Source organism: Macaca mulatta, chromosome 19 (assembly GCF_049350105.2).
Source record: "Macaca mulatta isolate MMU2019108-1 chromosome 19, T2T-MMU8v2.0, whole genome shotgun sequence".
In the NCBI taxonomy this organism is placed as follows: domain Eukaryota; kingdom Metazoa; phylum Chordata; class Mammalia; order Primates; family Cercopithecidae; genus Macaca; species Macaca mulatta.
The window spans coordinates 14,643,260-14,668,420 of record NC_133424.1 but is presented as its reverse complement, the minus strand read 5'-3'; the positions used below and the strand labels follow the sequence as shown (position 1 = coordinate 14,668,420).

General features: G+C 55.0%; 2 protein-coding genes across 14 annotated transcripts; one reads left to right on the top strand and one right to left on the bottom strand.

The window, feature by feature from the left end:
* Positions 1 to 4,589: 4,589 nt before the first annotated feature.
* MISP3 (MISP family member 3) lies at positions 4,590 to 8,551 on the bottom strand. 6 transcript variants are annotated; one of them, XR_003724961.2, is made up of 4 exons: positions 6,157 to 8,551; positions 5,558 to 5,631; positions 5,237 to 5,315; positions 4,962 to 5,131 (listed from the first exon to the last, which is right to left on the bottom strand). XR_003724961.2 is itself a non-coding variant. In XM_028839146.2 (3 exons), exons 1-3 carry the CDS (start codon positions 6,722 to 6,724, stop codon positions 4,610 to 4,612), a joined length of 1,164 nt encoding a protein of 387 aa, XP_028694979.2. In that variant the 5' UTR covers positions 6,725 to 8,551; the 3' UTR covers positions 4,590 to 4,609. The 6 variants fall into 6 exon arrangements, 3 of the variants coding, with proteins under 3 accessions (XP_028694979.2, XP_014978599.2, XP_077834014.1); XM_028839146.2 differs by lacking the exon at positions 5,237 to 5,315 and having other exon boundaries at positions 4,590 to 5,131; XR_003724962.2 differs by having other exon boundaries at positions 4,962 to 5,315; positions 5,558 to 5,698.
* A 7,419-nt stretch (positions 8,552 to 15,970) lies between these two features.
* PALM3 (paralemmin 3) lies at positions 15,971 to 25,118 on the top strand. 8 transcript variants are annotated; one of them, XM_077977612.1, is made up of 8 exons: positions 15,972 to 16,251; positions 19,083 to 19,131; positions 20,893 to 20,973; positions 21,520 to 21,662; positions 21,799 to 21,883; positions 22,895 to 22,940; positions 23,094 to 24,205; positions 24,371 to 25,118. In XM_077977612.1, exons 1-8 carry the CDS (start codon positions 16,211 to 16,213, stop codon positions 24,878 to 24,880), a joined length of 2,067 nt encoding a protein of 688 aa, XP_077833738.1. In that variant the 5' UTR covers positions 15,972 to 16,210; the 3' UTR covers positions 24,881 to 25,118. The 8 variants fall into 8 exon arrangements, with proteins under 8 accessions (XP_077833741.1, XP_077833738.1, XP_077833734.1 ...); XM_077977608.1 differs by having other exon boundaries at positions 23,094 to 24,238; positions 24,293 to 25,118; XM_077977611.1 differs by having other exon boundaries at positions 23,094 to 24,271; positions 24,392 to 25,118.
* The last annotated feature ends 43 nt before the right edge of the window (positions 25,119 to 25,161 follow it).

The window sequence follows — 25,161 nt, the reverse complement described above, 5'->3', positions numbered from 1 at the left end:
TTGCCAGACAGGTCGTCGTCTTTCTCGGGGTATCCAGGGTGCGGACAAGGTGGGAGAACCCTAGGGAATCCAAGCTTAGGATCTCTTAGCCTCTCTCCAACCTCGGACTGGAGAGGAGACCCTGGCTGAGGGAAATGAACTCACCCGCTCAAAGCTCCGGCGAGCAAGTGGCGAACCTTGGACCCGAACCGGGTACTTGTGGCACGTTGCAAGGGGAAGGGTGTCCTCCTGAGCCAGGTGTCACTCAGCCGCTGGTTATCCCCTTTTAATCCAAGGAGGGCCCTTTTGGTTCCTCTTCCCCCCAGCACCCAGAGCTCTGCCTTTTTTTTTTTTTTTTTTTTTTTTGAGACGGAGTCTCGTTCTGTCGCTCAGGCTGGAGTACAGTGGCCTAATCTGGGCTCACTGCAAGCTCCGTGTCCCGGGTTCACGCCATTCTGTTGCCTCAGCCTCCCCAGTAGCTCGGACTACAGGCGCACGCCGCCACGCCCGGCTGATTTTTTTTTTTTTTTTTTTTTTTTTTGTATTTTTAGTAGAGATGGGGTTTCACCGTGTTAACCAGGATGGTCTCGATCTCCTGACCTCGTGATCCGCCCTCCTTGGCCTCCCAAAGTGTTGGGATTACAGGCGTGAGCCACGGTGCCCGGCCACTATTGCTCTTCCATGTGTATTTCTGGTGACAATTTCTGACTGCATCAAGGATGTTTTTAGTCCACAGCTGTGGTCTGAATGACATCAAGGAAATCCTGATGCTCCCTGATACTGCTTTGAGGGAGGCCCTGTGAGTTTTCCTGTGGCTGTAAGATTTTTTGCGGGAAGGGAAAGGTCTTGCTCTGTCACCCAGGCTGGAGTGCAGTGGCGCGATCCTGGAACCTCTAACTCCTGGGTTCAAGTGATCCTCCCACTTCAGCCTCCTAAGCAGCTGGGAGTATAGGCAGCATCGATGCCCCTATTTTATTATTATTATTGTAGAGAAGGGGTCTCGCTATGTTGACCAGGCTGGTCTTGAACCCCTGGCTTCAAGCTATCCTCCCACCTAGGCCTCTCAAAGTGCTGGGATTACAGGCGTGAGCCACCATGCCTGGCCTTTAAGATTCTTTAGCCTCGTGGGGTCCAATGGAAATATCAAGTGAGTTGCAAACGCAAATCACGTATGTAATTTCAAATTTTCTAATAACCACATAAAAAAATTAAGAGGTTAGATTCATTTTCGTGATATTTTATTTAACCTGTTATACCCAAAATATTATTTCAATGTATAATCCATGTAAAAAAAACTGAGGTATTTTCCTTTTTTGTACTGTCTTAGAAATCTTGGCGTGACATGGTGGCTCATGCCTATAATCCCAGCACTTTGGGAGGCCGAGACAGGCCGGGTCACTTGAGGTTACAAGTTCAAGACCAGCCTGGCCAACACGGCAAAACCCGGTTTCTATTCAAAATACAAAAAAAAAAAGGTGGGTGTGGTGGTGGGCGCCTGTGATCCCAGCTACTCAAGAGGCTGAGCCAGGAGACTCGCTTAAATCTGGTAGGTGGAGGTTTCAGTGAGCCGAGATCGCACCACTGCACTCCAGCCTGGGCTACAGAGCAAGACTCCATCTTAAAGAAAAAAAAAAAAAAAAAAAAAAAAAGCCGGGCGCAGTGGCTCATACCTGTAATCCCAGCACTTTGGGAGGCTGAGGCAGGCAGACCATGAGGTCAGGAGTTTGAGACCACCCTGGCCAACATGGCGAAACCCCATCTCTACTAAAAATACAAAAATTAGCCAGGCCTGGTGGCGGGCGCTGGTAATCCCAGCTACTCTGGAGGCTGAGGCAGGAGAACTGCTTGAGCCCAGGAGGCGGAAGTTGCAGTGAGCCGAGATCATGCCATTATACTCCAGCCTGGGCAACAACAGCGAGACTCTGTGTAAAAAAAAAAAAAAAAAAATCAGAAAAAAGAAAATCTAGTATTTCACATTTCCAACATATTTCAACTCAGACTAGCCACAAGCAGCTCTAGACGGTCTCCTTTAAGTCAAATCCACTGTCTGCTTAAGACAGTGTTTCGGGTGGGTGGTGACAGTACAGTACTGGAAGGGGAAGGAAACAAGCTTTGTTTCCTGGGTCCTGTTGCTCAGCAGCTTTCTACACCCTTGATTCTCAAACTTCCTAGTGTGCATCAGAATCACATGGAGAGTGATCATCAGCCTAAGTCTGGGATGAGACCCAAGAAAGTGCTTTTTTTTTTTTTTCTCTCTCTCTCTCTCTTTTTGGTAGAGATTTTGTCTTGCTATATTGCCCAGGCTGGTCTTGAACTCCCGGACTCAAGCAATTATCCCACCTCAGCCTCCCAAAGTGCTGGGATTACAGGTGTGAGCCACCACGGCCGGTTGACATCATTTTCTTAAATGCCCCTCCACTAAACCCCTTGAGGCTGCCCCACATGCTTCCCTGTAATCACAGCACTTTGAGAGGCCAGGGTGGGTGGATCACCTGAGATCAGGAGTTCGAGACCAGCCTGGCCAACATGGTGAAAACCCATCTCCGCTAAAAACACAAAAATTAGGCCGGGTGCAGTGCACCCGGGCCCCGTCCACTCATGACATACTTAGTTCTTGGCTCCCCTGCTGGAAATTAAGACCAGCCTCTAGGTGTTTCCATTTCCCACCTTCTCAGGCTCTCTCCTGCCTTTCTCCACATAGCTCCCACAGTCACAGTGAAGTATGCCGAGGATGGGGTCACTGGGCTGACGATGGGGTCGGCTGATGAGCCCTTCATGGGCTGAGCTGCTCTTGGATGCAGCCCTGTATCAGCATGACCTCTCTGTATTTTATGCATACGGATTTCACTAGACATTTGATGCCCCTGTATAAGATACAGAGTTGGACAGAGCCAAGAGTTTTTTTTTGTTTTTTTGTTTGTTTGTTTGTTTTAAAGACAGAGTTTAACTGTGTCACCCAAGCTAGAGTGCAGTGCCATGATCTCAAGAGCCAAGGTTTAAACAGCGATTCTAAAATGTTCCTGGGGTGGGTGTGGTGGTTCACACCTGTAGTCCCAGCTACTCAGGAGGCTGAGGTAGGAGGATCACTTGAGCCCAGGAGATCCAGGTTACAATGAGCTGTGATCATGCCACTGCACTGCAGCCTGTGTGACAGAGCAAGACCCTGTCTCCAAAACTGAAAACGTTTTTAAATTTAAACTTCCTGGGTCTCCCCTTTTCTGGTCTTAGTGAATTTTTTTTTTCCTTTGATTACAGATCTCACTGTTACCCAGGCTGGAGTGCAGTGGCTCAATCATAGCTCACTGTAGCCTCAACCTCCCAGGCTCAGGCGATCTCCTGCTAAACTTCCAGAGTAGCTGGGACCACAGGCACATGCCACCACAGCTGGTTAATTTTTTGTAGAGATGGGGTAGGGGGGCAGTGTCTCACTATGTTGCCCAAGCTGGTCTTGAACTCCTGGGATCAAGCAATCCTCCTGCCTTGGCCTCCCAAAGTGCTGGAATTACAGGTATGAGCCACCGCATCTGGTCCTCAGTGCACTTCTTTTTTTTTTTTTTTTTTTTTTTTTTTGAGATGGAGTCTCGTTCTGTCGCCCAGGCTAGAGTGCAGTGGCGCAATCTCGGCTCACTACAAGCTCTGCCTTCCGGGTTCAAGCCATTCTCCTGCCTCAGCCTCCTGAGTAGCTGGGACTACAGGCGCCCACCACCATGCCCGGCTATTTTTGGTTTTTTTTGTATTTTTAGTAGAGAGGGTGTTTCACCATATTAGCCAGGATGGTCTCGATCTCCTGACCTCGTGATCCACCTGCCTCAGCCTCCCAAAGTGCTGGGATTACAGCAGTGAGCCACCTCGCCTGGCCCTCAGTGCACTTCTAAGACACTGTAAAACTAGTCCCAGAATGTTAACTGCACAGATACAGTTTTAGAGACAATTTAGGGTGTTCACGCACCCTCTTGAACCCCCATCCAGGGGAGAGAAATTAACCAGAGCTTGCAAATTGACAGCCACAGGCCCTATTGCAAACAGGTGTTGCTTGCCACCTTCCTTCCTTCCTCTCCTCCCGCACAACTTTAAGTTTTTTTTAGCACCCTGCCTAGAAAAAAAAAAAAGTTTTTCCTAGTCACAATCATAAAAATGCAGATTTCTCTTTTAAAAGCTAGGTTTCAGTTGCCTTTTTTATTTTTTTGAGGCAGAGTCTCACTGTGTCACCCAGGCTGGAGTGCAGTGGCCCGTTCTTGGCTCACTGCAACCTCTGCCTCCCGGGTTCAAGTGATTCTCATGCCTCAGCCTCCTGAGTAGCTGGATTACAGACATGCACCACCACACCCGGCTAATATTTTGTATTTTTAGTAGAGACCGGGTTTCACCGTGTTGGCCAGGCTCGTCTCGAATTCCTGGCCTCAAATGATCTACCCACCTCAGCCTCCCAAAGTGCTGGTATTACAGGCGTGAGCCACCTCGCCCAGCCACAGATACTTTTGGAAAGCAGAAACTCTTGCCCCAACACCGCGAATGAGCACGCCTCATAGTGAGGACCGTGAGGTCAAGAAGAACGGTGATCATTAGGAACCAATGATGTTGAGAAGCCTGAACCCTCACCACCTGTTTTTTTTTTTTTTTTTTTTAGTAGCTATTGTTTACGTTCCCAGGGTAGGAACAGCCTCTTATCACCTCTGTCTAGCCAGTGCCCAGCGCAGGGCACACCGTTAGCACCAATAAATGTTGAGGAGGAAGCCTGGAAACAAGAGGGTGTGAATTCGGTCCACGCGCCACATTTTGCCCTCGAGCCGCCAGGGGGCGGTAGGACCTGGGCCAGGCCGTGTCTGGTCGTGTGGGGGAGGCGGGCAGCCCCAGAACAGGGCGGTAAGGGCGCATTCCCGCATTCTGGCCCGCACCTCTTGGGGTTTTCTCGGGCCTCCCTCGGCCCGCCGTGCTCCCGCCCCACCCCAGACGAAGAGGACCCAGAAAAAAATAGGCTGCAGTGCCCTGAAAGAAGAGGCTTTATTGGGGGTGGGGGTAGTGGGGCAGCCGCGGCGGTAACTCCGGCCCTCTTAACAGTCAAGGGAGAGAGTAGTTCAGTTTGCTTGGCAGAGAAGGGCTGGGCAGTTTCACTGCCGGAGTTGTGGGTGGTGGTCAGTTTCCCAATGGGGGACTGTAAGTTTTATAGAGGGGGCTGGTCAATTTCACAAAGTCAAGTCGATTTCATCTTCCCCAATGCAGAGAGCCGACCCGTCTCCAGGCCTTTTACTAGACGCACCCCGCCCTGTTCCTCTGACACGCACGTTACTTCCGGCCGGGGGTCCCAACCTGCTCAAACCTCAAGGTTTGCGCTCCTCCTGGGGACAGAGGGCCAGAAGGAAGACCGGCCTCAGGGACCTGTGCACCGCACCCAGGCTCAGGGTGGCGATTTGTGCCCCAAGACCACTGTCTTCTCTTTACCCCGGGGATGCGTCCCAGACTGAGTTCTGACTAGAGTGGCCCTCCAGGGGGGATGTACCTTTCCCCACCCAGCGTCCTGGCACGGGAGGGGTGGGGGGAGCGACAAGGGCTAGAGGCACACGGGTAACGGGGCTCCCACCTGCTCCAGGCCGTTCTCCGAGGCCTTTCTGCGGGGGGGCCACATCACCGCCAACTTTCCGTCGCCCCTGCTCGCTGCGGGGGAAGGAGCGCTCAGCTCACCAGCGGGCGGCAGCCAGGATGAAAGAGGCCGGCCGCACCCCTTAAACACACACAGGCGTTCACCCTCCGCCCTCCCCCCATGGAAGCCTCCATTCAACTCCAGGCACCCAGGAACCCGAGGGAGGAGGGAGGTGAACCCAGAACGGAGAAGCAGGAGCCCGAAAATTCAGAGGGAGGACCCAGGAGTGCCAGAATCCAGTCAGGCTTCCCTGGAACCCGACAAAAAGGAAGACATCTGGAATGCCCCCACCCCCGCGCAGTCTGCGTGGTGTGGATCAGAGAGTCCATCACTCCGGGTGGAGGGGTGGATCACAGCGAGTAATGGAGCTCCAGAAGGGGTAGGCAAGACAAAGTTGAGAGGGGGTCCCAGGAGTTTGAGAGCTTGGAGAGAGAGACCCCGAGAATCGGAGGGCCAAAGGAGAGGCCACTGAAGTTGGGCAGTCAGTGGGGACGGCTGGAACCCTGGGGGTCCCCGGCGTTGCTACGCCTGCGGCTTACCGGTGAGGCTCGGCGTAGGCTCCTTGAACTCCGCGGTGCCATAGACGCTGCGCCGCTGGCGCTGCAGCTCCTGCTCGCGCTCGCGCACCGCGCGCACCTCCTGCTCCAGCAGTGACGGAGTGAAAGGCGGCGGGGAGCTGCCCAGCACCGGGCACCCGCCCTGCACGGCAGAGCGCGGCCGTCCCCCGGGTTCTGGCAGCCTCTGCAGGCCCGCGCCGCCCCCTGCCCCCGCCGAGGAGCCGCTCCCCGCTGCGGCCTCGAAGAAGCGCTTGAGTTCGCCCAGCGGCTGCGGCGGCGACCCGGCGCGCGGCTCGGGGGCCGCGGGGCGCGCCAGCGCCGCCTGCCGGTGGGCATCCCGCTCGATGTCCCGCTGCATCTGCGCGCCCGCCCGCGCCCGCTCCAGGGCGCGCGGGAGCGCGGGGCCAGGACCCGGCAGGTTGAGCACCGGCCGCACGCGCAGCTCGACGAGTTCGCGGCCCGCGCGGCCCGGGCTCAGGCCCCGGCTCCGGCGCAGGCTCGCCTCGCGTTCGCAGCTGCGGCGGATTTCGCGCTCGATGGGCGTCTCCATGAACAGCTCCTCCGGGAGACGCTGGGGAGCCTTGGGGCACGGCGGAAAACGCAGGTGGGGGGCTTCCGAGCCTGACCTGGAGGAGGAGGTCTCAGGGCCTGGAGGGGGACGCTGCCCCTGGACCTCCACCCTTTGCGCTTCGGACGGCCCAGGGTCGTCTCTGCCTGGCTCAGGACTCTCAAAACCCGCAGCTGTGGACAGCCCGGGGCGCTCTGCGTTCTGCTCGACTGATGGCTCGAGGACTTCGCTCTCTTGCTCGAGGATCTCTACGTCCTTTGCGGAGGGCTTGGGGACCTCGGTGTTCAGCTCCGCAGCAGCTCTGGGGCTTCGTCGTCTGGTCCTGGGGGCTTGTGGCCCCCCTCTTCAGAAGACCCCAGGGTTTCGTTCTCCGGCCGGTGAGGGCCTTGGTGTCCAGGGTTTGAAGCAGCTCGGAAGCCTTAGTTCCCAACCGGGGTTTTGATGCCCAGAGCGAGGACAGAGGGCCCTGTGAGGCACCTGTGGCGGCAGTGGCCGCCCGTGGGTTCCAAGGCGTCGCCCGCACCGGCCGCTTCTCTGACCCGCCTCTGGCCTCAGAGAACGGCCCCCGGGGGCAGGGCCGGGCACCGCCCCCGGCACCTGCCAGGAGGACTCCGGCCCCGCCCTGGCCCCGCCCTCGGGACAGGGGCGCCTCGGTGGGGCACTCAGTTTCATCAGCTAGCGCGCTCAGTCACCTCAGGGCACAGGACTTCTTGGAAGAGGGCTTCCCTAGACCCGGCCCCGCTCTCTGGGGGGCCGCTCTGGGTGCTGTGTTCTACTGAGCACACCCTGGCACTTTTTCAGAGCCATGTCCCCGTCATCGTCCAGGAGACTGGGCCCAGTAGCGCGTCGGACTGGGGTTCTGAACCACTAGCCCATTGGTGAGGTGTCCCCCGAAGCCGTCTTTTCGGGACCCGGGCAGCCCCGCCCAGTCGGTGCCAGACAGCGGGCAGCGAGCCTCAGACCCCTGGGCCCTCCCTCCGATCCAGCCTTGCAGCGCACAGCACGGGCCCGAGGGGGCGCCAGGAGCCGCCTTACTGCGCGCTGGGGTCTCCCTACCAGTGCTTGGGCTCAGCGAGGTTCCCAGCCGCGCGCCACTGCCCCCCGCCAAGCCGAGAAGCGGCTTCCCCTCTCCTCCCGGAAAAATCCGGGAGGTGTCCGCGGCCAAGGGCACTCCCTGATTGAGGGAGGAGGAAGAGACAGACACAGCGCGCCACAGGCGCAGCTTAGCGGTTGCGGTTGAAAGGCGGTCACCTTGGGCCCGGGCGCCCGGGGAGGCCCAGACAGGAAACAGGAGGCGTCCAGGGTAGGGGGAGAGAGCAGCTGGGGCTGGATCATGCGGTTCAAGGGCAGGATCGATGCCCTTGAGCGGGCCACCCTCCCCTGGGAACATTTTCCACTTTCCCCCTAATGGAAGCAGACTCTTCCCAGAACCTGCCCCCAACGCCACCATTCTGGGGTGACTAGAAGGAAAAATACATTACCGGCCGGGCACGGAGGCTCATGCCCGTGATTCCAGCACTTTGGGTGGCCGAGGCGGGAGGATCACCTGAGGTCAGGAGTTCGAAAACAGCCTGGCCAGCATGGCCAAACCCCGTCTCTACTAAAAATACAAAAAAAAATTAGCCGGGCGTGGTGGCGGGCACCTGTAATCCCAGCTACTCGGGAAGCTGAGATGAGAGAATCACTTGAACCTGGGAGGTGGAGGTTACAGTGAGCCAAAATCGCGCCACTGCACTCCAGCGTGGACAATAAGAGCAAAACTCTGTCTCAAATAAATGAATAAATAAATAAATAAATATAAAAATAAAAGCGGTATACTTCTGGGAAAAAATTTTCTCTATAGGACCTTCCCCACTGTATCACCTCCTGGTCCTTCCTCCAGCCACGCCAACTGGGCTGGGTTCTTGGCTCCCATTCCCAGGAACTTTTTTTTTTTTTTTTTTTAGACAAAGTCTCATTCTATCACCCAGGCTGGAGTGCAGTGGCGTGATCTTAGCTCACTGCAACCTCCGCCTCCCGAGTTCAAGCGATTCTCCTGTCTCAGCCTCTGGAATAGCTGGGACTACAGGTGTGTGCCACCACGCCCAGCTAATTTTTTTGTATTTTTAGTAGAGACGAGGTTTCGCCATGTTGGCCAGGCTGGTCTCAAACTCCTGACCTTGTGATCCGTCCACCTCAGCCTCCCAAGGTACTGGGATTACAGGTATGAGCCACCGCGCCCGGCTTCCGGGAGCCTTTTCTGACAAGGGCACCTATGATGTCCATTTGGCAGATTAAATCACTGACTTCATCCCCTGTCCTCCTCTTCATTAGCTCCTTGGTCTTTGGGCACACCACCCCCTCCTGATTTCCTCCTACTTCACTAGCACCCCTTCTCAGACTTCTGTCTCACCTTTCTTCCCCTCTGGCTTCATTGGGATCACCTGATGAAAGAGAGGAGCCTGAAGCCAAGGTGTTTATCCCAGCCAGGCACGGTGGCTCACACCTGTAATTTTAACACTTTGGGAGGCTGAGGCAGGAGGATTGCTTGAAACCAGCCTGGGTAATATAGGCAGACCTTGTCTCTACGAAAAAGAAAGAAAGAAAGGGCCGGGTGCGGTGGCTCAAGCCTGTAATCCCAGCACTTTGGGAGGCCGAGACGGGCGGATCACGAGGTCAGGAGATCAAGACCATCCTGGCTAACACGGTGAAACCCCGTCTCTACTAAAAAATACAAAAAACTAGCCGGGCGAGGTGGCAGGCGCCTGTAGTCCCAGCTACTCGGGAGGCTGAGGCAGGAGAATGGCGTAAACTTGGGCGGCGGAGCTTGCAGTGAGCTGAGATCCGGCCACTGCATTCCAGCTTGGGTGACAGAGCGAGACTCCGTCTCAAAAAAAAAAAAAAAAAAAAAAAAAAAAAAAAAGAAAAAAGAAAGAAGGAAAAGAAAGAAAGGAAAGAAAGAAATCATACTTTTTAAAAATTAGCTGGTTATGGTGGTTTTTGTCTGTAGTCCCAGGTACTTGGGAGGCTGAGGTGGGAGGATCATTTGAGCCTAAGAGTTTGAGGCCGCAGTGAGCTATAATAATGCCAACACACTCCAGCCTGGGTGATAGAGCAAGACCCTGTCTCTAAATAAATAAATAAATAAATAAAATAACATTTAAAAAAGATGTTTAGCTGGGCACGGTGGTTCACACCTGTAATCCCAACACTTTGGGAGGCTGAGGCGGGCAGATGGCTTGAGCCCCAGGAGTTCAAGACCAGCTTGGGCAACGTAGTGAGACCCCATCTCTACAAAAAAGATGCAAAAATTAGCAGCATATTGGTGGTGTGTGCATACAGTCCCAGCTACTCAGGAGGCTGAGGTGGGAGGATCACCTGAGCCTAGGGAAGTCAAGGCTGCAGTGAGCTGTGATCACACCACTGCACTCTAGCCTGAGCAAGAGTAAGACTCTGTCTCAAAAAAAAAAAAAAAAAAAAAAAAAGGCCAGGCGCGGTGGCTGAAGCCTGTAATCCCAGCACTTTGGGAGGCCGAGACGGGCGGATCACGAGGTCAGGAGGTCGAGACCATCCCGGCTAACATGGTGAAACCCCGTCTCTACTAAAAAATACAAAAAACTAGCTGGGCGAGATGGCGGGCGCCTGTAGTCCCAGCTACTCGGGAGGCTGAGGCAGGAGAATGGCGTAAACCCGGCAGGCGGAGCTTGCAGTGAGCTGAGATCCGGCTACTGCACTCCAGCCTGAGCAACAGAGTGAGACTCCGTCTCAAAAAAAAAAAAAAAAGTTGGCCAGGGATGGTGGTTCATGCCTGTAAATCCCAGCGCTTTGAGAGGCGGAGGCAAGTGGACCACCTGAGGTCAGGAGTCCAAGACTAGCCTGGCCAACATGGCGAAAACCCATTTCTACTAAAAATACTAAAAATTAGCCAGGCGTGGTGGCGGGCGCCTACAGACCCCGCCTACTTGGGAGCTACTTGGGAGACTGAGGCAGGAGAATTGCTTGAACCTGGGAGATGGAGGTTGTAGTGAGCCGAGATCGCACCATTGCACTCCAGCCTGGGCAACAGAGTGAGACTCTGTCAAAAAAAAAAGTTAGGCCGGGCGCGGTGGCTCAAGCCTGTAATCCCAGCACTTTGGGAGGCCGAGACGGGCGGATCACGAGGTCAGGAGATCGAGACCATCCTGGCTAACATGGTGAAACGCCGTCTCTACTAAAACATACAAAAAACTAGCCGGGCGAGGTGGCGGGCGCCTGTAGTCCCAGCTACGCGGGAGGCTGAGCCAGGAGAATGGCGTGAACCTGGGAGGCGGAGCTTGCAGTGAGCTGAGATCCGGCCACTGCACTGTAGCCTGGGTGACAAAGCAAGACTCCGTCTCAAAAAAAAAAAAAAAAAAAAGTTTACCCCATGTCCCCTCCCTCCAAGCCCCATTGGTCCCTCTGCTATAGGCAGCAGCTCTACATAGCTCTCTCCAGGGCAAAGAGGTATCACAGCTCCCAGGTGTTGCTAACCCAGGGTATTGGTACTGTGCCTTGATGGTTTCCCCTCCACCTTTATAAACTGGGTCTTTATTAAGTTCTCATCAATCACTGCGTTCAAGTGCACAATCTTTTTTTTTTTTTTTTTTTTGGAGGAGTCTCGCTCTGATGCCCCTGGAGTGCAATGGCGCGATCTCGGCTCACTGCAGCCTCTGCCTCCCAGGTTCAGGCAATTATCTGCCTCAGCCTCCCAAGTAGCTGGGATTACGGGCACCCACCATCACACCCAGCTAATTTTTTGTATTTTTAGTAGAGACAGGGTTTCACCATCTTGGCCAGGCTGGTCTTGAACTCCTAACCTCGTGATCACTCGCCTCGGCCTCCCAAAGTGCTGGGATTACAGGTGTGAGCCACCACGCCCAGCCTCAAGTGCACAATCTTTCCTGCCAGGATTCAGGCTCTGACAAATTTCAATCTCATGTTTTAAACATCTAGGCTGGGCTGTGCACAGTGGCTCATGCCTGTAATCCCAGCACTTTGGAAGGCCGAGGTGGTGGATCACTTGAGGTCAGGAGTTCGAGACCAGCCTGGCCAACATGGTGGAGTCCCGTCTCTACTAAAAATACAAAAAAAAAAATTGCTGGGTGTGATGGCGTGGGCCTGCTGCTCAGGAGGCTGAGGCAGGAGAATCCTTTGAACCTACGAGGCGGAGGTTGCAGTGAGCCAAGATCGTGCCACTGCACTACAGACTGGGTGACAGAGTGAGACTCAGTCTCAAAAAAAAAAAAAAAAATCTATGCTGGTTTTGGTGGCTCACGCCTGTAATCCCAGTGCTTTGGGACGCTGTGGCAGGAGGATCACTTGAGGCCAGGAGTTTGAGACTAACCTGGGCAACATGGTGAGACTCCACCTCTAGTATATACATATATATAATATGTATATATAATATATATATATAAAATATATATATAATCTTTATGCTGATGTCTTCCAAATTTATATCTCTAACTCTGACTGCTCCCCTAGGCTTTAGACTCATATCTAGCAGTCTCCAGTCTAATAGACATTTCAGACTGAACACTTCCAAAACCACATTCTTGGTTCTTCCAACCCTACTCCTCCTCACCGTGTGTGTCAGTTTCACCCATTCAGTTATTCATGCCAAAGAATACCCCAGGAGTCAGCCTTAATTTCTTTCCTTTAGCCACCCTCCAATTTATCAGCAAACTTCTTGACTCCGCCTCCAGATTTTGGATTCATTCACTTCTCTCCATCCTTGTTCCAGCCACCTCCTCCCTCTCTAAGGTTTCCATCAAGCCACGCACAGAGGCTTGCTCTAATCCTAGCTACCCTGGAGGCTGAGGCAGGAGGATCAATTGAGCCTAGGAGTTCAAGAACAGCCTGGATGACATAGTGAGACACCATCTCTAAAACAATAATAATAATAAAAATAAAACAAAGGCTCCCACCAAATTTAGAATAAAAATATGAACTCTCTACCTTGCCCCAGCAGGCCCTGCCCACTTCTCAGGTCACATCTTCTCACCCTGTCCCCTTGTGTCACTTCATTTCAGCTTTGTACTTCCCTTAACCCCTCCCCCAACTGCATTCCCACCTCAGGGCCTTTGCACTGCCGTTTTCTCTGCTTGAAATGACAGTCAAGGCTGGGCACAGTGGCTCAAGCCTGTAATCCCAGCACTTTGGGAGGCTGAGACGGGCGGATCACAAGGTCAGGAGATCAAGACCATCCTGGCTAACACGGTGAAACGCCATCTCTACTAAAAAATACAAAAAATTAGCCGGGCGAGGTGGCCGGCGCCTGTAGTCCCAGCTACTCAGGAGGCTGAGGCAGGAGAATGGAGTAAACCCGGGAGGCGGAGCTTGCAGTGAACTGAGATCCGGCTACTGCACTCCAGTCTGGGCGACAGAGCCAGACTCCGTCATTAAAAAAAAAAAAAAAAAGAAAGAAATGACAGTCAAGTGGCTGGTTCCTCAAATGTCACTTCTTCAGGGAAGTGGTCTCTCATAACCCAGCCTATAGCAGCACTCTTTCTTTAGCCCCATCCCAGGTATTCTCAATAACTCACCCTCAATTGCAGTTGCCGCCAATTGCTTTTATTTTTATTTTATTCTTTTTTTTTTTTTTTTTTTTTTTGAGACGGAGTCTAGTTCTGTCGCCCAGGGTGGAGTGCAGTGGCGCGATCTCGGCTCACTGCAAGCTCCACCTCCCGGGTTCACGCCATTCTCCTGGCTCAGCCTCCTGAGTAGCTGGGATTACAGGCGCCCACCACCGCGCCCGGCTAATTTTTTGTATCTTTAGTAGAGACGGGGTTTCACTGTGATCTCGATCTCCTGACCTCGTGATCCGCCCGCCTTGGCCTCCCAAAGTGCTGGGATTACAGGCGTGAGCCACCGCGCCCGGCTTTATTTTATTCTTTTTTTTTTTTTTTTTTTTTGAGACGGAGTCTTGCTCTGTCGCCCAGGCTGGAATGCAGTGGCCGGATCTCAGCTCACTGCAAGCTCCGCCTCCCGGGTTCACGCCATTCTCCTGCCTCAGCCTCCCAAGTAGCTGGGACTACAGGCGCCGCCACCTCGCCCGGCTAGTTTTTTTTTTTGTATTTTTTAGTAGAGACGGGGTTTCACCGTGTTCACCAGGATGGTCTCGATCTCCTGACCTCGTGATCCGCCCGCCTCGGCCTCCCAAAGTGCTGGGATTACAGGCTTGAGCCACCGCGCCCAGCCTATTTTATTCTTTTATTTATTTATTTATTTATTTATTTATTTATTTTTTGACAAAGAGTCTCACTCTGCCACCCAGGCTGGAGTACAGTGGCGCGATCTTGGCTCACTGCAACCTCTGCCTCCAGGATTCAAGCAATTCTTCTGCCTTAGCCTCCTGAGTAGCTGGGATTACTGGTGCATACCACCGTGGCCAGCTTATTTTTCTATATTTAGTGGAGACGGGGTTTCACCATGTTGGCCAGGCTGGTCTTGAACTCCTGACCTCATGATCCACCCACCTCGGCCTCCCGAAGTGCTGGGATTACAGGCATGAGCCACCACACCCAGCCTTCTTGTTTTTTTTTTTTTTTTTTGAGATGGAATCTTGCTCTGTCGCCCAGGCTGGAGTGCAGTGGCGCAATCTTGGCTCACTGCAAGCTCTGCCTCCTGGGTTCACGCCATTCTCCTGCCTCAGCCTCCCAAGTAGGTGGGACTAAAGGCGCCTGCCACCACGCCCAGGTAACTTTTTTTTTTTTTTTTTTGGTATTTTTTAGTAGAGACAGGATTTCACCATGTTAGCGAGGATGGTCTCAATCTCCTGACCTCAAGATCTGCCTGCCTCGGCCTCCCAAAGTACTGGGATTACAGGCATGAGTCACTGCAGCTGGCCCCAGCCTTCTTTTTATTATTATTATTTTTTTTCAAGATGGAGCCTTGCTCTGTTGCCCAGGCTGGAGTGCAGTGACGCCATCTCAGCTCACTGCAACCTCTGCCTCCCAGGTTCAAGCGATTCTCCTGTCTCAGCCTCCTGAGTAACTGGAATTACAGGTGCATGGCCAGCTAATTTTTTGTATTTTTAGTAGACACGGGGGTTTCGCAATGTTGGCTAGGCTGGTCTTGAACTCCCGACCTCAGGTGATGTGCCCTTTTCGGACTCCCAAAGTGCTGGGATTACAGGCATGAGCCACCATAGCTGGCACCAATTGCTTTTATATTTCTTTCTATTTGTGTGTGTGTGTGTGTGTGTGTGTGTGTGTGTGTTTTGAGATGGAGTCTTACTCTGTCACCCAGGCTGGAGTGCAGTGGTGCGATCTCAGCTCACTGCAAGCTCCGCCTCCTGGGTACAAGCGATTCTTCTGCCTCAGCCTCCCGAGTAGCTAGGACTACAGGTGTGCCACCACACCTGGCTAATTTTGTATATTTAGCAGAGGCGGGTTTTCACCATGTTGGTCAGGCTGGTCTCAAACTCCTGACCTTGTGATCTGCCCACCTCGACCTCCCAAAGTGCTGGGATTACAGGCGTGAGCCACCGTGCCCGGCTCAAAAAGTAATTTTTTTTGTTTTTGAGACAGAGTTTTGCTTTTGTTGCCCAGGCTGGAGTGCAATGGCACGATCTCAGCTCACTGCAAGCTCTGCCTCCCGGGTTCAAGTGATTCTCCTGCCTCAGCCTCCCGAGTAGCTGAGATTACAGGCATGCACCACCATGCCCGGCTAAGTTTTTTTTTTGTTGTTTTTTTTTGTTTTTGTATTTAGCAGAGACGGGGTTTCATCATGTTGGTCAGACCAGTCTTGAACTCCACCCTCAGGTGATCCACCGACCTGGGCCTCCCAAAGTGCTGGGATTACACGCATGCACCACCGCGCCTGGCCTCAAAAAGTAATTTAAAAAAATGTTCTCCGCCAGGTGTGGTGGTTCATGCCTGTAATCCCAGCACTTTCAGAAGCCAAGGCGGGAGGATTGCTTGAGCCCCGGAGTCTGAAACTGCAGTGAGCTATGATCACACTACTGCATTTCAGCCTGGGCAACAGAGCAAGACCCCCATTTCTAAAAAAATGAAACAGTCTCCAGCCTGTGTGCTATGCAATGGTGCTCTCGTGTGGGTGAGTCTTGGCCGGCAGTCAGACTCAAGATGATTGGGGTGCCAAGTAGAAATGCCATTCTCTGGTGGCAGGGGGAGTCACCGACTCAGTACTCTCACCCCCACGCCTGACCACGCGTGTGTGAAAGCGTGTTTTCCGGGAGGCAGCTGAGTGCAACAAAGAGGCCAGAGACTGGTGAATAATTTATCAGGACAGCTGATAGTACCTCCCCAGAACTGCCCTCCAGCCCCCAGCCCCCCTCTCTGGTGTGCCTCCCGCCTCCCTGGCCCAAACCCGCTGGACCAGCTCTCCCGGTGCCCGCCCGCAGCCCCCCCCACTCCAGGCAGCCAAGTCACAGCCTCCGGGGCACCTTCAGGCAAGCGAGTGGTGGGTCCAGAACTCGGAGACCAGAAAGTGAACTTCTGGGCAGAGATGGCCCTGCAGAGCCAGGTGTGGTCTCTGGCCACACCCATGTAAGTGTCTGTGGGGTCAGGGGGGCTGGTGGGCAGGGCCTTGGGAGGGGCTCATGGGGGATGCTGGCCTTGTATGGGAGCTGAGCACTCCAGTGGCCTCTCCTAAGGGGACCTGAGGAGTGGAGGGGGTGGCCAGCCAACCCCATAGGCTCGTCCATGTCACCCTTCCCTAAAGAGTCATGGGGTGGGAGAGAGATATAGGCTCCCCCTGCCCCTTCCTCTTCGGGGATTTTCCGCTGCCAGGGCTGAGAACCCAAAGTCCAGCCAGGGGGTGGGGCTACTGCTGTGGTGCGGGGAGTGGGGAAGGTCAGGGTCACTGGGTTCCACGTTTTGCCTCTAGAATCACCCCCTCAGTGTCCAGGGTGGGAGAAAAGGCTTGAGATCCAACAGAAGTTAAAAGCTCCCAGCCTGGGAAAGATAATAACATTGCAAAGATGACCTCCTTCATGAAATGGCCACCAATTCTTGCGGGTGGCCAGAAGCCCGGGCCGCCTACGTTGTTCTTCCAGAGTTAGTTAGAGATAAGCAAGATGGAATGGGGTGTGTGAAGTCTTTTCATAGCTGAGGGGTGAGAGCTTTTTAAGGTTAAAAGGGTAGAGGGGGCTTCAGAGGTTTGGAAAGAGTTTTGGAAAAGGGGCTTCCCCCCACACTAGGGACCCCAGTTCGGTTCCTCACCCTTCTAGGTCCTCCATTGCATTATTCACCAACTACAAACCTGGTTGCTTAGCAATGGGAACCCGATCCCCCCCAGCAAGGAAGAGGCAGGGAGATTACATCTTGGGGGTGGTAGAGGAGACCACGGGACTTTAGCCTTCCTCCAGGGGCAAACCTATAAGCACGGAATCTGGACTTCCTTTGGGATATTTTGCAAAGCATGACTTCGTGGCCGGGCGCGGTGGCTCACGCCTGTAATCCCAGCACTTTGGGAGGCCGAGGTGGGCGGATCACTTGAGGTCAGGAGTTCAAGACCAGCCTGGCCAATATGGTGAAACCCCGTCTGTACTAAAAATACAAAAATTAGCTGGGCTTGGTGGCGCACGCCTGTAATCCCCATGACTCAGGAGGCTGAGGCAGGTGAATCGCTTGAACCCAGGAAGCAGAGGTTGCAGTGAGCTGAGATTGAGCCGTTGCACTCCAGCCTGGGAGACAAAGCGAGACTCCGACTCAAAAAAAAAAGAGCATGACTTCAGTACCTTGCCTCAAACAGCATTCAGGGTCCTCAGGCGGATCTCTTAGCTGCCTTGATGGGGGTTCCTGGACCTGCACCCCCGCCCCCCTCACCAACTGTGTTCTCAGTATTTTGGATGTGACAGCTTCAAGTTCTGATCTTGGCTCCATGACCTTGGACAAGTCTAACTGCTGCCACTTCTCAGAACCTCAGTTTTCCCATCCATAAAATGGACACATTCATATAGCTTACCTCCTAGAGTCGTTGGGGGGATTCAGTGAATTACATTGCACTTGGCACGTGTTACGGGCTGGCTAACGGTTGGCTGATTTTGTTCTTAGCTGGAATGTCAACTCAGCAAAGAGTCGACTCCACTGTGTCATGATAGAGGCAGGGAGGGGGAGGCACAGGTGGCTGTGGGAACCCAACGGAAACCCCATAGGGCACTTAGAACATTATATGCTATATATAGTATATATATATATCATACATAAAGCACTGTAAGTGCTATTATGCCTTCACGTTGTGGCCGCAAAAGATCTGGGAGGTCCTAGCTGGAGTTCGGGCAATGAGGCTTACCCAGTAGGGTGACTGTTCAAATTAATAAATGTTTGAGGGCTTGATCAGCGCCTGTCCATGCCCAGCGCCCGTCCATGCCGGATGTTGGAGATGACAGGCAGAAAGATATTGCTTTCTAGATACTGGCCTGTGACACATGGACAACATAGCGACATAGTCGGGGGTGCCCAATGCATGTCTGTGTTGATAAGGTTGGTGTGACACTGACTGCCCCCTAATCATCTTGCAGTATGACAGTCACCCTCTAGCTTCCAGGGGGAGCCTAAGTGGGTCCAGAGGCCACTCTGGAGGCTGGGAAGCAGAGATGCTTTGAGGAAGACAACAACAGGGGAATCTCGAGTTAAAACTTAAATGACAAGTCCTCCTCCTCCCAGCGCAGAGTCCAGTCCTAGGCAGAGTGACCCAGTGACCCTTGTCCCCAGGGAGGGGGGTTAGCAGGTGGAGGAGGCAGCTCTGGAGTTACCAGGGCAACAGTGGGAGGGCCACAGACTCCCTCACCCCCCAGCGCTTGAGAAATTCTGGGTTGGAGCTGAGGTCCAAAGAGGGTGTGGGATTGGGAAGAGAAAGAGGCACACAGCTTGTTAGGGGCTTGGTGGCATTTGAGAGTTTCTGCAGGTCGGACTGGGGATGGTTATTATCATTAATCATACATATTATTCATCACGGAATTATGTAAATTATGATTATTAATAAACAATGGGACTATTTTTGCAGCACTGTATCCTGAGCTTTTCCCTGAATGAATAGTTCCTTGTAAAGGTGCTCTGAGATCGGGGGTGGCAAGGGCAGGGTGGTCAAGCTATTCCTGCCCATTTTACAGATGAGGAAACTGAGGCGGAGAGAGGCAAAGCCAGATTTAGGAAGGGCTAAGAGAGAAAGTCACCAGTCATGGTCACTGCTCAGTTCCCCTCCCAAGACCCTTGCCCCCTGCCCCAGACTCTTCCCATGTACAAAGGGGAAACACAGGCAAACTGCTGGGCTCTGGGCGGTTTCCACACTGCTCAGGGATCTTGGCAAAGAGAGGGGTGTTCAAGACAGCTACGGCCTCTGGGAGCCCCTCAAAGCCCGTGCCCTCTCCCCACAGGCCCATGGCGGAGAGCTCCCTCTACCGGCAGCGGCTAGAAGTCATCGCTGTAAGTGACGCCCTACCCGCACCCTGGGGACCCCCAAACTTTCCCCCATGCTCCCTCCTCGTTTCTTCGTTATCCCTGCGGAGACCTCCCTCAGCTCCAGCCCCGCCCAGGGCTCCCCGCACCAATTCTCAGCTCCCTCTGTCCCCCAGTTCCTGTCTGGTCACTGTCACCGTCACCCTCAGAATGAGGGGCTGTGGCCCCCGCACTTCCAGAGCCTGCATCGTCTATGCCTTATTCCTGAACGCCAGCCTCTCAAATACCCCATGCCTGAGCCCCATCTCTCGAACCGCCTTGTATCAGACCACTATCTCTCAAATCTCCCTACCTCGGAGCCCCCATCCTGACTCCTTCTTTGGCAACTTTCATCCCTGACCTCCTCCTCTCTCTGGACTCCCCCATCTCTGGGTCTCTACCACTCTGATCCTATCTCTGTCCCCCATCCTTCTTTCCTTCATCTCCTTGCACCCCAACTTTCTGCACCCACTTCCATACCCCATCTATCCATACCTCCACCTCTGTACCCCATATTTCTGACCCCATCTCTGCATCCCATCTCCCCGATCGCCACCTCTACACTTCAGTATCTCTGGACCCCCGTGGCTGCACCCTCATCTCACTAGCATCCTCCTTTTGATCCCCATCTCTGCACGCCATCTCTCTGGACTCCCAGGCTGCACCCCCATTTTGGATCCCCATCTCACTAGCACCCTTTTTATCCCATCTATGGAACTCCGTCTCCCTGCACCCCATCTCTCTGTACCCTACTTCTACAACCCATCTCTGCACCCCATCTCTCTGTACCCCATCTCTCTCCATCCCACTTCTGCATCCCATCTCTCTATACCCCACTTCTGTACCCTATCTCTCTGCACTCAACTTCTATACCCCATCTATCTGCACCCCACTTCTGTACCCCATCTCACTGTACTCCACTTCTGTAACCCATCTCTCTGCATCACCACCTCTGCACCCTATCTCTCTAGATTCCATGTCTACACTCCATTACTCTGTGCTCCCATGGCTGCATCGCCATTTCAGACCCCCATCTCACTAGCACCCTCCTCTCCTTTTTTCTTTTTTTCTTTTTTTGAGACGCTCTGTCTCCCAGGCTGGAGTGCAGTAGCACGATCTCCGCTCACTGCAACCTCCACCTCCCGGGTTCAAGAGATTCTCCCGCCTCAGCCTCCCCAGTAGCTGGGATTACAGGCGCGCGCCACCACGCCCAACTAATTTTTGTATTTTTAGTAGAGCCCGGGTTTCACCATGTTGGCCAGGGTAGTATAGAACTCCTGACCTCAAGCGATCTGTCCGCCTCGGCCTCCCAAAGTCCTGGGATTACAGGCGTGAGCCACCGCGTCCGGCCGCACCCTTCTTTTGATCCCCATTTCTCTGAACCTCGAATCTCGGAGCTCCCCAGCTCTGCCCCTCCCCCGATCGCTGTCCCAAGGCCCCACCCCCTACATCCCCCCATCCACAGACCCCCATTGGGCGCGGGCTAGGCCTCCGCAGCATCCCGGGCGCGACCGGCCCCGCCCCCGCCCCGCCCTCCTCCGCCCCCCCACTCCGCCCGACGCTGAGTCAGCGCCTCCGCAGCCCCCCGCTCCCCGCCCTGGGCGCAGACCCGCGCTGGGCCACCCCCGCCGGGCTCGCTGCCTCGGGAGCTCCGGGGAACCCCGCGGAGGAGGGAGGGGAAAGGGAGGGAAGAGGAGGTGGTGGAGGCCGCGCCCGGCCGGCGGGCAGCTCCGGGTCCTCTGTGCGCAGGAGAAGCGGCGGCTGCAGGAGGAGATCCGCGCCGCGCGCCGGGAGCTGGAGGAGGAGAAACTCCGCGTGGAGCGGCTCAAGGTTGGGGGCGGGCGGGGGCGCCTGCCTAGCCTGGGGAATGAAGTAGGGGGGTGTCTGTGCAAGTCGGTTTGGGGGACGATAGGAGCCTCAATTTTGCGGGGGAGCAGGCAGTTGGGGGCGTTGGTTCCAGCTTGGCCAGGGCGGGGGACGTCTTTCCCAGCCTGGGAGGGACGAAGTGGGGTGGTCATGGGTACATTTGTTCCATTTGGGGAAAAGTCTGGGACGGTGATGCTGTTTGTCCCAATTTGGGGGAGATGGAGAGGAGCCGAAGTCCAGGTTTGGGGCAGGGAGGGCCCAGTAGGAAGGGACATTGATTTCACTTTGGAAGTGCCTGTTTCATTTTGGAAGGGTTTGGACAAGGGATGTCAGCCCACTTACAGCGTTGGGTGGCACTGTGGCGGGTGTATCCCAGCCTGATGTATGTCGCATCTAAGTGGTTGTGAGGTGGTGATAAGATACCTGCCCAGCCTGCAGAGGTCGGGGGGGGGACTTCACATGGACCGGGGTAGTCTGTATGCCCAGCGCCGACTCCCTTCCCCTGCCCAGAGGAAGTCTCTCCGGGAACGTTGGCTAATGGATGGGGCAGCTGCAGGGCCAGAGCCATCCGAGGACCCCACCTCGAAGGACCCCCAGTCGCCGGAGGGCCAGGCTCAGGCCCGAATCCGGAACCTGGAAGACAGCTTGTTCACGTGAGTGGAGACCTGCTAGCTCTGCCCCAGCTGGGTGAGATCGAGACCCTGGGCGCATTCCAAGGAGTTGGTAGCTTCAGCCTGGAGCCCAAGGAGCCTGGGGGCCCAGGTCCTAGCAGCCCTCTCTCTTCTTCAGACTCCAGTCCCAGCTGCAGCTGTTGCAAAGTGCTTCCACAGGTGCCCAGCACAAGCCCTCAGACAGGCCCAGCTGGCGCAGACAGGTGAGGGGGTGATCAGGGGAGTGGGATGGGGGGCGTGGCCAGCAGGCCTCGAAGCGGAACATGGAACCAGGAATGCAGCTTTCTCCAAGTGCAGTCTGGCCACTAGGTCTGCATTCAGATCCGCTTCCCGCTGTTACTTTGCTCTGTGGTCTTGGGCAAGTCAGTTTCCTTTCCCAAGCCTTAGTTTCCCCATCTCTAAAATGGGAATAACAACAGTACAGGCCGGGCGCGGTGACTCACGCCTGTGATCCCAGCACTTTGGGAGGCCGAGGCGGGCAGATCACTTAAGGTCAGGAATTGGGAGACCAGCCTGGCCAACATGGTGAAACCCCATCTCTACTAAAAACACAAAAATTAGCTGGGTATGGTGGTGTATCCCTGTAGTCCCAGCTACTGGGGAGGTTCAGGCAGGAGAATCACTTGAACCCGGGAGGCGGAGCTTGCAGTGAGCGGAGATCGCGCCACTGCACTCCAGCCTGGGCGACAGAGCGAGACTCTGTCTCAAAAAAACAAAAATTAGCTGGGCGTGCTGGCAGGCGCCTGTAGTCCCATCTACTCAGGAGGCTGAGACAGGGAAATCACTTGAAACCAGGAGGCGGAGGTTGCAGTGAGCCGAGATTATGCCGCTGCACTCCAGCCTGGGAGACACAGCAAGACTCCATCTCCAAAAAAAAATTTAATTTGTATTTATGTTGATTGGAATGTAAGTGCCAATAACAAAAGGCTTAAGTGTCTCTTGTCCATGGTAACCAGTAACTGGCAAAGTAGGCCCCTAATACAGGAGATGGCTATGGGAATGCAGCATTGTTTAAGCACTTACTGTGTGCAAGGTCCTAGAACATAGGGCAATAAGATAGATGAGGAAGGCGGAGGTGCAATGTGGAGTTTGATCCTGAAGGTAATAGAGAGCCACTGAGGGTATTTGGGGGTGGTGGGGTGGGAGCCTAGCATGCAGGGAGGCTGGAGGTGGGGATGAGGGCCAGCCTGACCTTGTCTCCACCATCTCTGCAGGGTCACCGTCCTCTCTCCCAGCTCATTGTTGAGGCAGGTTCTGTAGGTAAGTGTGGGAGCCCCTAGGTCTGGGGGTCAGGTCACCCCAGAGCCTGGGTGTGAGAGGGTGACCCAAGGGGAGTGTGGATGGCGGTCCTTTTGTTCCATCTTAACCCTGTCTTCCCTTTTGTCCTCTCCCCTCCGCCTCTGACTCCCCCAGGCCAGACTGATGTGAAGAAGAGAGCCTCCCTGCCGGCCAGACTAGTGGGCACGCCTCCAGAGTCCCCCTCTGAGCCCAGGGAGGATGTCTTGGGGTTTCTGCCAGCCCCGAGGCAGGTCCCCGGGGCAGCAGGGGATTCCTCAGAAGCCAATGGCCCCTGCCCCAGCCCCATCCCCACTCCAGAGCAGGGGCTAAGTCAGAGGGCGGTGCCATCCAAAGGACGGGTGGGCGAGGCCAAAGGAGGGGGCGTGGTGAGTGTGGTGTGGGAAGGGCTGAGGGTCACAGAGGACTGTGCCACAGGGGCCACGGGCCCCGAGCTGGAGGCTAAGGTGGAGGAAGTGGTGCTGGAAGCCATCGGAGACAGGAAGGGAGCTGGTAGCCTGGAGCTCCCGGCCTGGGTGAAGGAGGACAGGGGCATCGTGGAGGTGGTATGGGAGGGGGTGGGCGGCAGCGACACAGAGGCCACGGGGGTGGTAGGCAGGGTCCCTGAGGCCGTGCAGTCCAGCTCGCCTAGGCTCCAGGAGAGATTAGAGGCAGCAGCTTCCAGAGAAGGGGAAGATGTGCCCCGGGGCAGCCCTGAGGGTGACGGGCAGGGAGGTTCTGGAGGAGAGGAGGGGTCCTTCATTTGGGTGGAAAGAGTGACCCTCAGTGAAGAGTGGGAGGAGCTGCTGGTGGAGGGGTTGGAAGGGCCTGAGGTGGCAGGGAGGGAGAGAGGAGATGAAAGCCCATTGGGGGCCGAGGAGGCTGAGACGGGAGGAGGCGAGGAGACCTGGGAGGCAGAGAAGAGAAAAGCGGAAGAATCCATGAGAATAGGAAGTGAGGAAAAGCCAGGGACAGGGAGGGATGGAGCGGAGATGTCGCCTGTGGTAGAGAGGAAAGGAGGGGAGAAGAAGTTGGAACTGGAGAGCAGTGGAAGTGCAGAAAAGCTGGGAACAGAGAGGGAAGGAGTTGAGGAACCACTGGGCGTAGAGAGAAAAGTTGAGGGACATTTGAGGGCAGAGAAAGAAGAAGGTGAGGAAAAGCGAGGGGCAGAGAAGGAGGTAGAAGAACCATTGGGAGTAGAGAAGAAAGGAGGTGAGGAAGAGCCAGAGGCAACCGAAGAACCACTGGAGGCAGAGAGAAAGGGAGGGGAGGAGACACTGGAGGCAGAGAGAAAGGGAGGGGAGGAGACACTGGAGGCAGAGAGAAAGGGAGGGGAGGAGACACTGGAGGCAGAGAGAAAGGGAGGGGAGGAGACACTGGAGGCAGAGAGAAAGGGAGGGGAGGAGACACTGGAGGCAGAGAGAAAGGGAGGGGAGGAGACACTGGAGGCAGAGAAAAGGGGAGGGGAGGAATCACTGGAGGCAGAGAAGACCCAAGGGACCGAGGGAGATCTGAATCTAGAACAACAGGAGTCTAGGGAAGGAAGTGAATCCCAGGCAGAGGAGGTGAATGAGGCAGGGCCTCCCCTTGAGGCTAACACGGAGACAAGGCCAGAGGAGGAAGGACCCCAGCCCCAGGAGAAGCCAGTAGGAGCCCCGGAGGAGGAAGGAGTGAAGCCCCAAACTGCTGCTGAGGGCCAAGGCCCCTTGGGGGATGCCACACCCCTTCTGGCAGAGACCCCAGCCCCAGAGCAGCCCGCCGAATGCCAGCCACTGCTTCAGGAGGAGGGGCCCAGCGCCAACCCCAGTGCCCACCCTGTGCCCACCTATGCGCCTGCCCGGCAGCCTGAGCCATCTGCCCCCACCGAGGGTGAAGAGGCAAGCGGCCCTAAGCAAAAGACGTGCCAGTGTTGTGCGGTCATGTGAGCCCGCGCCCCTCCACCCCACGTCCAGCTCCTCTCACAGCTACCTCGGCCTCTTGGCACCCAGTAGAGGGTCCCAGGCGCAGACAGGGCACCACAGGACTGACCATGGCACCTGGGAGCCAGCTAGCCTGCACGTCCACCTACACCTGGGCTTCCGGACCCCTTGCCCACTGCCTGTGACCCTGGCCGCCTTCTGCGATGAAGCCTTTATACTTGAAAATAAAACATGAAAGCACTCAGACAGCTTGAGTGTGTGTGTAGTCAACACAGAATCACAGCATC